The 16,006-nt window shown below is 35.5% G+C and overlaps 1 protein-coding gene across 1 annotated transcript in view; it reads right to left on the reverse strand.

Annotated features, from left to right (window-relative positions):
• Positions 1-15,189, reverse strand: part of LOC104512658 (ryanodine receptor 2-like) — a gene marked incomplete at both ends in the record, with an annotated part of 51,572 nt that extends 36,383 nt beyond the window's left edge. Inside the window, 8 exons of the mRNA XM_010155718.1 lie at positions 1,636-1,762; positions 3,930-4,005; positions 6,927-7,004; positions 9,169-9,306; positions 10,403-10,492; positions 11,069-11,147; positions 14,045-14,208; positions 15,049-15,189. Of these exons, the coding sequence (XP_010154020.1) occupies positions 1,636-1,762; positions 3,930-4,005; positions 6,927-7,004; positions 9,169-9,306; positions 10,403-10,492; positions 11,069-11,147; positions 14,045-14,208; positions 15,049-15,189 (893 nt within the window). The remainder of the gene's footprint in view (positions 1-1,635; positions 1,763-3,929; positions 4,006-6,926; positions 7,005-9,168; positions 9,307-10,402; positions 10,493-11,068; positions 11,148-14,044; positions 14,209-15,048) is intronic.
• Positions 15,190-16,006: the final 817 nt, after the last annotated feature.

A 16,006-nucleotide genomic window follows, 5' to 3' on the forward strand; every position in this document is an offset into this window, starting at 1 on the left:
CCTGGTATGTGGTGTCTGCAACTGGAATGGGTGTCCCAGTGGCTGGGAATGCTGTCTGTCCCAAAAAACAGCTAATGTGGGGTAGGAGTATCAATGAGGTGAGTTAGTGGCTCAGCACCAACAGCTGAAGCGGGACCGTGAGTCACAGGCCATGTGCCTGAATGCCATGTGTTTGGCAAGGGGTTAGTGCTTTTATCTTCCCTACAAAAACCAATGTGCATGAGGCTTCACTAGTCTAGAACAGTCACTGTCAAATAAAAGACTGGAAAGAAATGTGTGCAAGGCATATGTGGCAGAAAGTGGTAAGCAGATCAAAGAAAAAGACTAATCAGGTGATCAGGGCAGTGGTGGCAGGAGCAGCTGGTACATGGAGTTTACCTGGCAGAAAGACCTTCATATGCCTAGCACAGAAGGATGTAGATGTGGCAGAAACTATTTACTAGATGATGAGTGTGTCCAAGTCAATAATTATCTTACCATCCCTCAGCCTTCCATTCCTCCAGAAACCAAAAGCCACTTTTCACTTGCGTTTAAGTTAGCCAGAAGTAAAAGGGATTAACCAAAAAGGAATTTGTAACCTTGAATATAGCTGAGGAGTCTTTTGTCATTTTTAAAGGGGATGAGAAAATAAACCTTTGCTGACTGACATCCTTCTTTGTAAATCCCACTCCACTAAAGGGAAGTAAATTGAATTATTCCAGCTACACTGAAAGATTTTACCTAGAATTATTAGATTAGCTGTGGGACCCTATAAATGGGCTGCATTTCATATGTGATATAAAAGAAAGGAAAGAAAGTTTTAAGTAGATGTGCTAGCCTAATTAATTCACAATGATTACTTAAATTCATCTCTCTGACTGTTTCATTTACTTACTAATGTTCAAGCAAGTTATGCTTTCAGCCTTTCCTAGTGACTCACATTTCCTAAGCCATGCTTACGAGGAAGACAAGTCTCCAATTAAAATTCTATTCATGCTGCATTTAGTAGGTAAATATGTCATATTAAAATCAAAAGGAATTATGCATGTTATTCTGCAGAGAATAGCATATACACGTCCTGAATTATGAATGTTCGGTTGATTACTACTTTTATTCACTATCATTACATTTACATTGTGGATTGTTTAAAAACACTTTAAAAAAACATAACTTTTCACATTTAAAATATTATAATAATGGTACAAATTAACTCAGTTGAAAGAAACTAGTACTAGATTTCCAAAATAAAACTGTCTTATCAAAGCAATTGCCTGGAAATAACTATAGAGAGGTGTGCATGCCTGATCTTCAATGAAAATTTAGTAATTGTATCACTTGTAGAAAATTTAAAAGTTGATTAACAGTTGAATGTATGGAGACACACCAGAAAGAAAAAGGATGCTGCAATGTTGAGAGGGGAGGCAGAAGACACAGCAGAGATGCTGAAGCACCCTGCTTGTGCCTTCCAAAAACCCTGCTACTAACTCCACTATCTATTTCTTCCTTACAATATATGAAGGAGCTCATCCTTACTCCCAGATACAGAAACCTAAATATGACCATAGATATTTCTTTTAACAAAAAACCAACAAAACCAAAAGACTACTGAGGAGTATTAGAAACCTTCTGTGACACAAATACTGTAGAGAGAAGTACCTGGAGACAACATATCCATTGATCTGTAGAAATTTCAGAATATCCTGTGCTTTTTCTCTGTCCTTGGCTTTTTCTTTGGCGGTGAGTGTGTCATAAGGGACAAGAAGAGGATGGTTGCCTCCTCCCACTATTGAACATCAAGAGAATTAAAAAGCAGTTAAAGAGCTATCTGTTGACATGGTAAGTCCTGGTATATATAAGCACTGTCATAATAATACATAGCACATTACAGTAAACTCTAAAAGCAATCTAAACAATCTAAAACCAAGGCAATTTTCTGTTTCTTTACACCCAAAACATACTGAAATAGAAATTTAGATGTGGCTGCAAACACAGTTCTATGTTGAACATACTGCAAAAACTCTTGAAGAAAAAGGTGCTTAACTGTTACAAATGTGTATGACAATTACGACTTCATTTAATAAAATTGAAAATATTTCAATAAATAACAATAACAATTTCATAAGAAAACAAAGATATAAACAACTATATAAACATATAGAAACATAGTTCTGCTTTTAGACATCCTGATATCAAAAGGTTCATGGAGTTTAGCAAGATAAGCACATAGCTAAAAATACATGAAATTTATACAGTTTAATTCATAGTTATAAATGAAAGACAGAAAATTAGGGTACATTATTCAAACGTGGTTCAGAGAAGTGTCCAACCTAATCAAAAGAATGCTGCCAAAACAGAGAGGTAAAAAGAGTAAACAGCATTTGTATTGCTTACAAATAGCTGATGTGTTGATACCTCTCTGAATCTAGGTAGTTAATTTGGCAGGAAAATAAAGTTGCTATTATTAATATAAATATCTGTAAAAAAGCAGCTTTCTTACGATTTCACCTTCTAAAATCACCATCATATAACTGAACACAATAAATTCCTGCGATAATTCTAAGGGTAAAAATCAGACATCTCAGAAAAAAATACTACAGCAAGTCTTTAGTAAGAATATTAAAAGAAAAAAGGAACAAATTCTGTCTAGAAAATATTAACGACTACTGATATTAGGAACTAAGCCTTTAACACTGGGATGATTTAGTTTTATTCTATAATCACAAATGTGATCAAATTCCACCTTAACAGCTGAAGGCAGACATGTAAAAATGCATATAAGCATATTGAGCATACATGCTCTATCTATGAAAGTTAGCAAGACTATAATAGATCATTCAATTATAAATTAATACATGCAAAGTGTTCAGTGAAGGGGAATGACAGCTGGAATTTTCAGGTGGCTTGCTTAAGTGAAAAGCCTTAAATGAAAAATAGGAGCATTAAGAATCTAAAGTCCACACTAATGTTCTGGCCTTTACACATGTAAAAAAATATTTCAAAACTAGCATATGTATGCACTGGATGGAAAACCCCCCTGCTCAGCTGACAAATACACCTACTTATCACACAAATACACTCTCCATCAGAGGCCTCTCCTTCATTCACTATAGTTGCCTCTACACTTCTCAGTAATACGTTCCTTTGCACAACACTACAGACACTATACAATGTTCTCATTGAAGTGCTGCTCAGAGGCAAAAAAAAGCTGCCAAATAAATTTAAAATACCTAGTCTTCCTTTTGCCTATGATTTCTCAGACTTAGCCTATCCTGTGGCTATTTATCCTGAAGAAAATATTTTTCAAAAAGGCTATAAAAATTAAAATAAAGGCTGTATTAGTGAGAAATATAATCTCCTAATAATAGTAAGGTGGAACTCTTACTTTCTCATAAAACCTGAACTATGTACCTTTGCTGTGAGCTTACAACAACAACAAAAAAAAGGAAGCATACAATCAAAAAAAAATGCCAAGTTTGGTGAACTTTGGTGCACATGCAATTTTCATGTGGAATCAAGAAGCCACTCTAGGTTTATTTACTTGTCAGTTCAACAGATGACACGTGCAGTTCTTAGTCAATATTCTTTTAGATCTATCTACAATAAAAGTAGTAATTCAAATTAAATCAGAGCCCACTGGGCAATAGTTTTTCAGAGTCATGCTAGAAGGAAAACATATTCACGTGGCTTAAATTTATTTACAAGCTTTGACTTCTTTTCCTTTGATATATTTGAATTGGTAAACTACTTCAACAGGAATTGTTACACTCAGTGCTATCAAAAATAACAGGCACTAGAAATCACAAAACTTTAATTAAGAATAGAGATTTTGTTCTTTCTAGTCAATTTATATTTGCTATTCCTTTTTTTCCCCCAACCTCTTATATCAAATACATGACCTAAGCTAATGATTGAGAACTTAAAATACTGTAAATAACTATAGTTAATATTACCTTTTGCTTCAAGTTCCATTTTCTTTTTCTTTGCCCATATGTTATGGTAGTTTTCGGCCATCATCTCAGCCATAGCCTTAGGAAAATTAAGAAATTAGTGATATGTGTTGCAATGGTTAACTCTCAAGAAGGACAATTTTGTGGCTGATACTGCATAACAAGTTTTTTTCTCTGGGAGGTTCAATACACTTACACTTTAATGGTTCACTGAAAACAAGAGTTTATTGAAAAATTATGATATACAATTTGGGTAGGATGTGCATGCATATAGAAATTATAAACCTGGTGCTGAAGAGAGAACTGTTAATAGAAAACAGGAGGAACCACAAAGAGGAGTACAGTTTGGGAAGAGTCAGACAAAGACTTGATTCTCTAAACAATGACAACAATGACCCCCTGAAGACCCTGGTAAGGGAAACAAAGAACAGCAAACCAGAGGACTGAATCAAGATTTTTCCTGCTAGCTCCAGCAGACTGACTATAAACGCATGGATATAGCCTGGTCAAGGTGGATACTCATTTCCAAGAGCACACTGCTAAAAGCACCAAACATGTTACCACGGTTTCCACAGATGCAGCCACAGCTTTTTATTCAGCATGAAATTCTCTGCCAGTGGGCACAACACATACGTAAATTCTTCCTATAAAATAAACCTTTTCAGACCAGTAAACTACAAACTAGACTCCAAACTGTGCAAAACACAGACTAGCTCTCCAGTCTCTAAACAGTAAGAACTACTATTCCCAACATGAAACAACTCTTTAAACCCACCTCTCTTGTCCTCCTGATTGTATACCCTCTAGTTGTACACAGTGATGGAATTTTCTGTAGATGTCAATTTTCACTTCTTTCATGGACCTACAGAAAAATTCTTCTCATCTTTAACAAGGGTTTTGAGTAACCAGTACTTCTCAACACCAACTACTTTATTTGGGAGAATACTCATGAACCCAGATATCAACTTGAAACTTTTCAGCTGTATCTTGTTTGTCTATAGGACAACCTGTTTTATAAACATTTCTCCAGTGGATACATTATTATATGTGTCTCTCCTGTAGGGTAGGTGCCTTCTATCATGCACATTCTAGTCCTGGTGTTTTGACAAATCCAGATTAGGACCTTGGAAGAATGTAGCGTAGTCTGGGGTTGCTTTCCACGAAAAGATAAGTGCTATGAAGATTGTTTCAGAGCAAGATCTACCTACTCACGGAGCCAGGATGTGACCAGTTAACCACTTAAGACCAAAATGAAAAGTATTCCCTAAATTTACAGTTTTAGACATTGTCATGTTCCCTGTAAGCATAGTATAGGCACAGGATGATGTAAACATTAGATAGCACCAATTCTTATGCACTAATTTAAAAAAAAAAAAAAAGAGACTAACTTTTCCCAGCAATTTAAAACAAGGCTGAAGAATCTAACCCTGAACTCCAAATTTAAAAATATTAAACATTACAAAAGTCAAGTCATATCCAGTTCATTTTTAAAACTCAGATTTCTTTAATACCCAATCTGTTTGAATATTTGCTGAAAGACAGTATCAGGACAATTAATACCTGAAATTGCATTTTAAATAAATTTGCTTAGCTTTTAAATAATAGATGTTGAAGCTGGTTTCAAAGAAGACCTCTCTTCACAATTAAGGACAAATAATGCACAAAGCTAATCAGCTCTGCTTTACAGATGAGGGTTACAAAGGAAACAGAATTAGTGACAAATCTTAGAGAGTATAGCATAAAAGAGTGAACAAAGGAGTAACAGAAGTTCTAATGCCATTTATTTTCTGTGTTGTGACAGGCTGGTTACTTTCCTCTGGGCTTGATTTATTGCATCATAATATTATGATGACATTCATATCAAGAGTTGTCTCATAGGCAATAAAAAAGTCTGCACAGTCTTTTTCACTATGCTGAGTCTATACAAATGTTAAATAATGTAATTATAATGAAGCTGTTCCATCAGTTTAAGATAACAGTGTAATGACAGAAGTAGTGTTATTCAGTTATTAATGTTATTAATTTTTGGAATGATCAGTAACCTACTGAATTTTAATTCAAGCATGACACTTAATTGGCAGCAAATTATCATTATTGTAAAGCTAGTCAGCAATCTACAGTGGTTAGAAATATAAAACTGGAAACTAAAAGACAGGAATCAAGGAGGGGAAATCCAGTGTGAGAATATGATCAGACACACAGTACAGCATATACTGTACAGTTAATTAATTACTTTACTACTGCTGCCTGTTTCGCTGCACTGTGACAGAGCTCAGTATAGGCAAACTTAACACTATGTTTCAGGAGTTTGTTGTAGACAGCTTTGAATGCTGTGGTGCCATAACTAGACTGGTAGAAACGCTCATGCTAATTTAAAGCTATCTAGTGTATGTGTACATAATATTGTATCCATACTTACAGTACACATGTAGATTGTAAAAACTATCACCATATTCCAAACACCATGAAAAACCCCTAACTTTCTAAAGAAACAAACGTAATTCATCAAGTAAAAATTATTCTTACAAATAATAGCAATCTACTGATAGATCTGTCAAAATCCTACCCCCAAATTCTTCATTCTCTATTCTCATAACACTTGTTGTAAAAATGGTTCCTTATTTCTTCAATTTAGAAAAAAAGAGCAATGATAAAATGTTTGGGAAGATGGTGGAGAATGAATGATAAACAGAAAAAGCTGATGCTGCATGCTCTTCCAAACAGGATTCTGTTCAAAATTATAGATGTTCACAAAGAGCTGGGGAAAAAATCAATCCAGGACTAAAATGAACTTTGAGGCTTTTGAACACAAACCATGTTTTTTTAAAGCAACAAAGGATCAAAGAGCAATGATGACAAAGACAAAAAAAAAGCAAAACCAAATTCAAAGCATATCAAAGGAAGTATCATAAGGCACCAAGTATGTTCAAAATAAACTAGCAGAAAAGAAAAAATTGAATTGTAAATAAAGGGTAGGCATATTAAGTGTTTCTGACTTACGTGCAAATCTCTGGAGAGGGTGACATTGCTCATGTCAATTGCTCGAGGAGTATAACCATGGGCTGTATCTACAGAGATCTGAATGACAAACATTCAAAACAGTGGAGTTACAAAAGGATATGTCATGAAGAAGTTAACTGAAAGGAAAGAACTTAAGGAAAAAGCCATTTGTGTATCTCTAGAGAGCAAAAGGATCCTATGTAGCCCAACTGAAAATACATCAAGGGTGGTAAACTTAAGTGATATTTAAGCGAAGGACTACATATTTTGGCTGGCTGGCTCTCTTTGGGGACATCACACACAAATCCCCCTCATCCAAATGCACATTTCACTCGAACTCATTTAAGTATTGGACTCATTGCAGATAATGCTGTACTGAAGTTGTTATTAAATTTCTGCATTTTCTAGAGATTTTTTTTCAGCAGGTGAAACCTCAGGCACCATAGTTTAAGGTGAATTAAGGCAAACATTAAACTTGGAATTTCAAACCAATTTCTACACGCAGGGATAGAATCTACCAAATATATATCCTTTTTGTTCTGTCTCTCCTCCCCACTCAGAAAACATCACCATTTGTCATTCTTTCTACTGCCTAAATTTGTCACAGGTTTGCTCATTACATTGACACAAATGTTCAAAGGATAAACAAGGACAGAGATTCCCTGGATGGCAAGCCACTGATTCAAGAATTGTGGGTAGAAAAGGGACAGACCTGGGCTTTCTTCTATGGATTCTGTTGTAACACATAAAACTCATGTCCCCTGCAGGTACATCTTCCTCTAGAAAGAACAGTGTTCCTATGTCTGATATTATTTTCATATGCATGTATATAAACATGTAAAAGGCCAAGAATTTGAAAGGCCTCCTTTCAAAAGGTAGGTAGTTTTATTAGAGAATAACACAAAGGACATACAAACAGCACACAGTAAATGAACACTGATGGATCATTGGTTTTTTAAAGCAAATAGTGCAAGCATTGTTACATTAACATAAAAATACTGATTAAATATACTGACATTTTCTCAGCTGAACTCAGGATCATGCTGTTTTCTGTGTTTGTGATGACAGCACAACACATTTTAAACACAGGATGAGTATTGATATGATAGTCTACTCTGAAATACAGAAATATTTTAGGCTTCAGAAACTCTTTTAGAGAAGTTATGTGATTTCATTATAGTAAAGGAAGGCAGTAACTTGGCTACAAAAGCTGTTTTCATATGTTGATATAATCTGAATCTCAACTGTAAAGTAATTAATTCTAATGAGCTCCTTCTGCTTTAAGTATATACGAACATCTCTGTCAATATAGTCTCTGGGGTTAGTATTATAAACACCCAAAAGTCAGGAAATTTGGATGTCAAGAATTTTGGAAGACAATTGTAGCATGCAAAGTAAAATACATGGTCTAGCCCAAGAGCTAAATGAGATAACTTGATACACACTTTCTAATGTCTATAGAGTGTGGAGAGGCAGGTACAACTGCTCAGTTCTCACAGGCATATCACCACTCACACATGTAAATAGTGCAGAGCTGACTGGAGAGAAAAGGGAAAGATTTTTCTCCTCAATTTTATTTCCACCATTGGTTTGGTTCCATGTGTGTTCATGTGAATGAGAGAGACAGATTTTGTCCCCTCCCCAGTCTAACTGCAAAGCATATGGAGCTCTAAGAGAATATAATGCCAGTATTTCTCCATTTTTTCTTTACAGTATTTTGATTTAAGGCTGCTGTTCAAAAGGAAAAATTATCTTTAACATTTTCATAATCGTGGCTGTTTGATTGGTGCTTATTTTCCTTAAAAAAAAAGAAATAACAATTATATATATGTACCTTTATTTATTTCTTTACATGTTTAAAGCCATCCATACCCACCAAATTCCAAAAAATAGCAGACTAAAATCATATCAATACTCACTGTTAATGTGTAATCGCCTACTGACGTAAATAATCCCCCTAAATAATGCAGTTAACTTCAAATCAAATTAACAAATATATTCCTATTTCAGTTTTGTTCAGATTTTTTGATAATGATTAACAACATATGATTTGGAACAGAAAAAGAAAGTACAGCTTCAGTGAATAGAAATCCAAGCCAATCCTGAGTTGTGCAACTGCTTGTGAAAAATGATTTCACACATTTTTATGCTACACATTTACTTCATCACTTGTAAAATTAAAGATTGGAAAGCAGATTTTGCATGCCTTATTTTAAAATGAGTTTTTAGTAAAATGGCTCACTTGACTGGTTTGAGATATGCGACGCGTCCGATTATACAGTGCCATGGAATCTCCCTCCCGTGTTCTTTCAATTCGCCATCCCCATGCCAGCATAGTTTTTAATGATTCTTTGATTGGCCATCGATAAATTTCTTTCTCCTAGAAGAATGCACATGCAATAATTGCCTTGTTTACTACATAGCTGTACAGAGCAAAAAAATAACTATTGAGCTTCTGCCTGCTTACACGAAGACACAAAGAAACGTACTGCAAAGAAGGAAATAGATCATATAAGATATTAAAAAGTTTATCATTTCAGAAATGGGCAGAATAATTCTGGCCCTGCAGGAAGCTGATGAACACAGGGATAACCGTGTTAATGGAATGCTTAAATATGAACTCAAAGGTGGAACAGTAATTACCAGGAGTAATGCAGTGTTTTGTCTGCTATAGGAAACAAAAAACCATAATCACAGAATCACAAAAAACGTCAATTTTGGAATGGACCTCTGGACATCACTTGGTTCAACCTTCTGTTGAGGTTAGGTAAGTTACCCTAATTGGGTTATCAACAGTTATCAAGATTAGGTTAACTAGTGCTTGCCATGTCATGCCTTGAATATCTGCAGTGCAGGTGATTTCTTCAGTTCTCGGGACAACCTATTCCAGTGTCTGTCAAGGTAAGAAGGATTTCCAGGAAGCATGCCTGCTGAAGCAACTTAAATGCATTGCCTCTTCTCCTGTCACTGTGCATCATCGTGAAGAGAATACATCCATGTTCTCTGTAAGTAGCATTACGGTACTGGGAACCGAGATTACATCCCCATCAGGTTTCTCTTCTTTAAACTGAACAAACCCAGTTCCTTCAGCCTTGTTTCATTTATCAAGTTCTCCAACCTTCTAATCATCTTGGTGCCCTTCTGCTGGAGGCCAGACAAAGGTTAAACCTAAGCCTTCACTAAGCAAGTAGGCATCCCTGTATGGCCTTACTGTAAAAATATGGTACTTGATTTTCCCCATAAGTTATGCCACGTAAATTCAGCCATGACAGAAAATAGGTCGACTGGCCTATTTATTGCACAATTAAACCCTTCTATCTCTTTTTGAGATTTTGAGGGAGGCAAAAATCACACATCAGCTGACATACTCTAAATTTTTTTTTTTTTTTAAAGTAATGTAAACACAGGGTGATATTTTCACAGTGAATGAAGCAATTTTTCAACCACTCCGGATCAAGAATGAACAAATTCCTTACCTTTTCAGATAGTAACTTATATTGTTTCATTAATGGCTGCACTTTTGCGGATTCAGAATACGCTTCACCGTATGTCCATCCATTGGCAAACTGAAAACAGGAATAATAATGAGAGAGAAAAAAATGGGGAAAGAAAAAAAATATGAAAAATCCTACTCTTATTGGTACAAAGGAACCAAACAATGCTTCTTCAGAGTTGTTCTTAAAATTTCCTTTCTACTGTTTTCTCAACATTTTCTCAGCCAGCTCTTTTATTATCTACACATAATGGAATGAATTACATAGCATGCCATCTTTTTGAAAATTAATGATTACACAAAGTTAACATTTAAATATATTTCTATTTGAAATATATCTATAGAGCTGAATAAATACTGTGCTACAGTTGAGGAAATATTTTTAATACTGAACAATAAAATTCAAACAATTAGCAAGTATTTTTACCCAAAAGTCAACAATGAAAACAATGAAATGATAAGGCAATATTTTTAAATACTCATATGCACTTACAGAATTTTGTCTCCAAATGCATTTCAAGAAAATGTAGGTTTGTATCTAACGTATGAAACAACTTATAGTGTTATGAAAAACAGCAATATTCAGACAAAAATATTTTAAAGACAAAATGGATAGAAACAAAAATTCTGATTCTGCTTTAGGTTTTACCTTATCCATTGACCACTTGTCATGAGAGTGTTCTGCATATTTGTTAATGAAATATTCTAGCTTTTCAGGGATTGTAATGCTGAAAGTGAAGAGAAAAATAGCCATTATATCGTACACATTAAAATGTGAATGTTTTTGTTTTGAAGAAAACATTCAATAAAATAACTAGTGCACACATTCATAAAAAACATGTTACTGTGTTCTGTTTCCTCACATACAGTTTGCTCCAAGCCCAATTAAACCAAGGCAAAAATTTGAGTTATTTAATGGGCACTGAATAAAAAACAGAGCTGTTACAGAAATTTTACTTCTTCAACACACATGTGCAGGAAAAAATCAGTAATGATACCAAGCATTCATGATTTTGTCACATATTTATATTACTAGCATTTATTTTCTTAAGCTTAGAGATATAATTATGAACCATAGTTTCAGAAGTACGGTGGTAAGCTATTGCATGTGTCCATTATAAACTAAGTGTGCTAACAGTCCTTTTTGAAGCACATGATCTATTTTATATATTTCTATAAACTTTATTATATGCTTGAAGCACTGTAACTTATGACAAATAAGTTATATGCTCAAGCTTTTAATTTTCAAGACCCAGTGAATATTAAAAATACTAAAATGCTTATTGAAAACTGAAAAAAAAAACCCAACACAAAAAAATGCACTAACCCTTCAAGAGGTGTACAAGACAGTGCAGAAGTTAAGGTTTCTTAAGCAGTAAAAGAAAAGCAGCTATCCTTAACTGTCAAACAAACACTAGAGAGAGAATGCTCTTCCAAAAATAATTTATCAAATATCAGTATTTTTCTGCATCTGCATTCCTATATCTGAAAAGGAATAACTGTTTCTTTATGACTTATGAAACAGCAAAATCTTCCCTCCTAAGACAAAGAATTTGCCAGTAGAAATGTTACAGTGCTATCTACTGCAAAGTAAAAGAGTCTGGTTTATAATCTTCAGTCATAAAGTGGGAAAAAGAAGAAATGTAAAAATAAATTGTGTCAGAGTAACAGAACACTTTCACTCAGCATGGTCATCAGTGGGTTTTATTGTTTGGAAGCCTGTATTTTAAGGGGAAGTCTACTTATTGTAAGATATTTTTAATAATTTCAGAAATGTAATAAATTGGCAAGCACAATGGGGTCATGTGATCTGTGGCTTCATACAAATAGTCCTAGGACTACAAAGCAGTGCAAAGCAGGATTTGCGTGTTAAAAGAATATAGGAAAGGTTGGAAGTGACACTGATAAAAGTAGTGTTTTCTTTGTTTTGAATCATCACAGAACTGTTGACTCCTATGGCGATGAGGTGACCGATGATTTGGGTAATGTTAAGTAACATTCTCTGAATTTTTCAAATATATTCTGGCATCTAAAATTTTCTTCTGAAGCAACACCAGATGTAGTAATCTCAATTAGTTTAATGATAGTACAATATCCTTACTGAATTTTCTTAAATCCTCATATATCTAAATATATCTTCGACAAATGAATTTTAATGGTCGCTGATATGATTTCTATGTTCGAGTCTAGATTATGGCTTTTGCTACCATATTTCAATGTGCATATGTGATGGATGCACTCAACCCTTTAACCAAACCAGTGCTAGTTTGGTACAGGCTTCAAAGGAGGTAAAGGACTAAGCCGTAAATTCCAATCTGTTGTCTGAAAAACCCACAAAGGAGCAGAGTGACACAGTGAGCATCAATGCATAGGAGCTTGGAACAATGATCATGCAATAAATACATGAATATTACATGGGGTTTCCAAAACTCATTTATCAAGGAACAAAGAACATTATGGGTACAAGGAGTCTCATGCATACGTTTCCCATCACATGTAATTTGACTACGATCCAACCACTTGATCCCACAATTATGACAAGTCAGCCTTCTTTGAACCCTCCCAGCTAGGCAGTATAGCTGCATGGCAGTGGTCTCTCCTTGAGCTGGTACATATCTCAAGGTTGCTTCTCAAGGCAGAGAGACCTTTTACCAATGGCAGATCTTTGGTAAGTCACTGATATAGCATATAAACTTGTACTACAATAACTGATTTGTGCCTTGGTAACTGAATCACTGTTCAAATGACTGCCATCAACATTCGCCACATTTTTACATCCTCATATGAAAAACACTTTTGCAAATACCTCTGACGGTGGTTCTTTAAGCTAAATCACCCATTCACAACAGCATGCATGTACAAGTATGCTGTAACAAAGGTATCAATCCATTGCCAGCATTCTGTGTTCTGAATGTTAATACAGACAGAAAGCGCACAAAGGCAATTGAAGCAAATGTCTTACAAGTGGCATTTTTCAAGACAGTGCATTATCACACTGCTGAAATATTATTCCATATAAAGTAGAATGGGGCACTGGCTGTAGTCAAAAATCAGGGCACAAAAATTCCACTCAGATATATACTTTTTCTGGCTAATATACTTAAAAGTGCATGGTCAGAGTCTGACTGCCTAGAGAGAATGAAGATGTTTCTGCCCAATTCCCCAATATTCACAGTAAAAATAGATTATATAAATGTGTGATCATAACCATTTTTTGTAGGTACACTGTCATTCACGTACACTGGAATTAGTATCTTGGCACGTGTTAATAAATTACAGGGATGATATAGACTGGTCTTTTTTGCTCCTATAAACATGCTGTTTGTTTACAGCAGACAGACAAAGCTTACTGGACAGTTCTATCTTCAGTCTGAAAATGCACTAAAAATGTTTTAGGTTGACCAAGAAATTAGTTATGTTCCTGAAAATTTCTTGCTTTATATGATTTAAAATAAATGCTTAAATAAAAAATTAAAATATAAAGTTAAGGTCTCCATTTTATCTATAAGATAAGCATCAGAAAAGAATAAAAGCTGTTAGTTCACATCATACCCAAACCCAGACTCTGTCCCTCCTTTACCCACTCATGATAAAAAAACCTAATTGCAACAAACTAATTTCTTACTTTGATGTATCAACAGGTTGAGGATTAAAGTTTCCATCTGAATCCATCGAAGACTGTTTTTCCATCATATTGACATAATTTGATTCCATGTAGTCTGGAGGTAAGGCCCCTGCAACTGCGCTCAAACAAGGCAAAGCCAATTTGAACAGTTCTTGTTCATACTTCTGTGGAACACGGGGGGATAGAAAGGGAGTAGTGAACGGAAGCTATCACCACCACTGCTGAAACTGATACAGCTGTAAGTGAAACTAAGCAGCTTTCTTAGTGGCTTTCTTAGTGTGAAATAGTTGTTTTTCCCTGAAAATAAAGGAAACTGACTGCTGAAGGCATATAATACACTGTAGAGAAGATCTATAGATAACGATAGCTAGGATCAAGTTTTGCTCTTGCTGAAGTAAATAGGGAACATGTTGATTGGACTGGAAGCAACACTAGACATTTTTCAGATGTCTGGAAAGATAACATAGCACAGGAATATGCATAGCTAAATACCTAGATTTGAAATGAAACTCTCAAAATTTTAAGCAAGTTAGTTAAAAATACTCACAGAATGAACAATAAATACATACCAATGTGTATTAATAAACTTTTGTCAAACACAAAATTGACTCAAGAGTGATGAAAATACAACTACTAAGCCATGCTCTTGCTTTAAGGAAGGATAGTGTGTGAGGTAGAAAAGTGCAGCTTGCAGTCCCCTACAGATGCTTGGGTGTGCTCTTAGGGCTCTGAAGTGTAGCTGACCTGTACAGATACACCTCAAGATTATTTCATTATCTCTCTCTCTCTCTATATATATATATATATTTAATAAGCAGATAAAATGGTATACCTAGGTTAAAGCAGAAGCTACAAGAGAAAGATTTAAATTTACTAAAACCTTTATTTTTCCCTTTAAAGTGGATAATACAGTGTTGATAATAGCTGGGTAAAATGACAGATTAAAGAAAAAAGGTTACACAGTAAGTATTTTACAGTAGTAGATGAATATTAAAATAAATTACCTTTTGAGACAAGGCATCAAAAATACCCCAGAACAACTTTCTGGATAAATGAAGTTCTTCTTCTGAGGCAGCACCAAAGTTACCCCATCCACCTGGCAAACAATAATACTTCCAGCATCTTTCATAATGATTTGTCAGCAACTAAAACAGAACATATTTTGAAAGCAAATATTTATTGATACTGTTGCATTCGGACACTCAACCATTACACAAGACTGCCAGAAAAACTTCTAACCTTTATCAAGAAGCCATGTCCTGTATCTATTCTTTAAATCACTGGTGGATATCCACACAGAATGAGCAGCTCTTTAACATTAGTAGCATATGCAAAAGCATGTGACAGAGGAGAATTCTTCCCTAACACCACACGAACTCTGACAGTTCAGCTGAAGACAAGAATTCACCTCCATCTGCGTGCCGCTATTCCGAACACTACTGCTTGGCGGGTGTGTTGGGTTCATGTGTGGTGGTGGGTTTGGTAGCAGGGGAGTGGCCCCAGGGGTGGTGTGCTGGATTCAGTCAGGAAAGAGTTAACTCTCTTTACCGTGGTTGCTAGGAAGCTGAGTTCCTGGATGCAGGGAGCAGCACTGATAAGTTCTGAGCTGGCGCTGGGGGATGCCTGCACTGAATTCAAGGTCTTTCTCCTCTTCTGATCCTGCAGCTGCGTTCCCAGCTCTCGCTGTCTCGCTACAGGCAGTGCTGGGACACACAGCTCAGACACCTGACCCAAACTGACCAAGGGAGTATTTCATCCCATAGTACGTCATGCTGGGGGCAGAGGCGAGGAGGGGGTCCAGGAGCCATTACTCTCTCCCTTACTCTCTCTCATTCACTCCCGTACACTTGCTAATCCTCACTGACTCCTGCGTTAGCTGCTTCGCTAACTCCTGTGCTGGCTGGTTCGTGAGGAAGTTAGTGGGTTTATTTAATTTCCCCAGTCATGCTATCACTGAGAGGG

This window comes from Eurypyga helias, unplaced genomic scaffold (assembly GCF_000690775.1).
Source record: "Eurypyga helias isolate BGI_N326 unplaced genomic scaffold, ASM69077v1 scaffold14437, whole genome shotgun sequence".
Taxonomy (NCBI): domain Eukaryota; kingdom Metazoa; phylum Chordata; class Aves; order Eurypygiformes; family Eurypygidae; genus Eurypyga; species Eurypyga helias.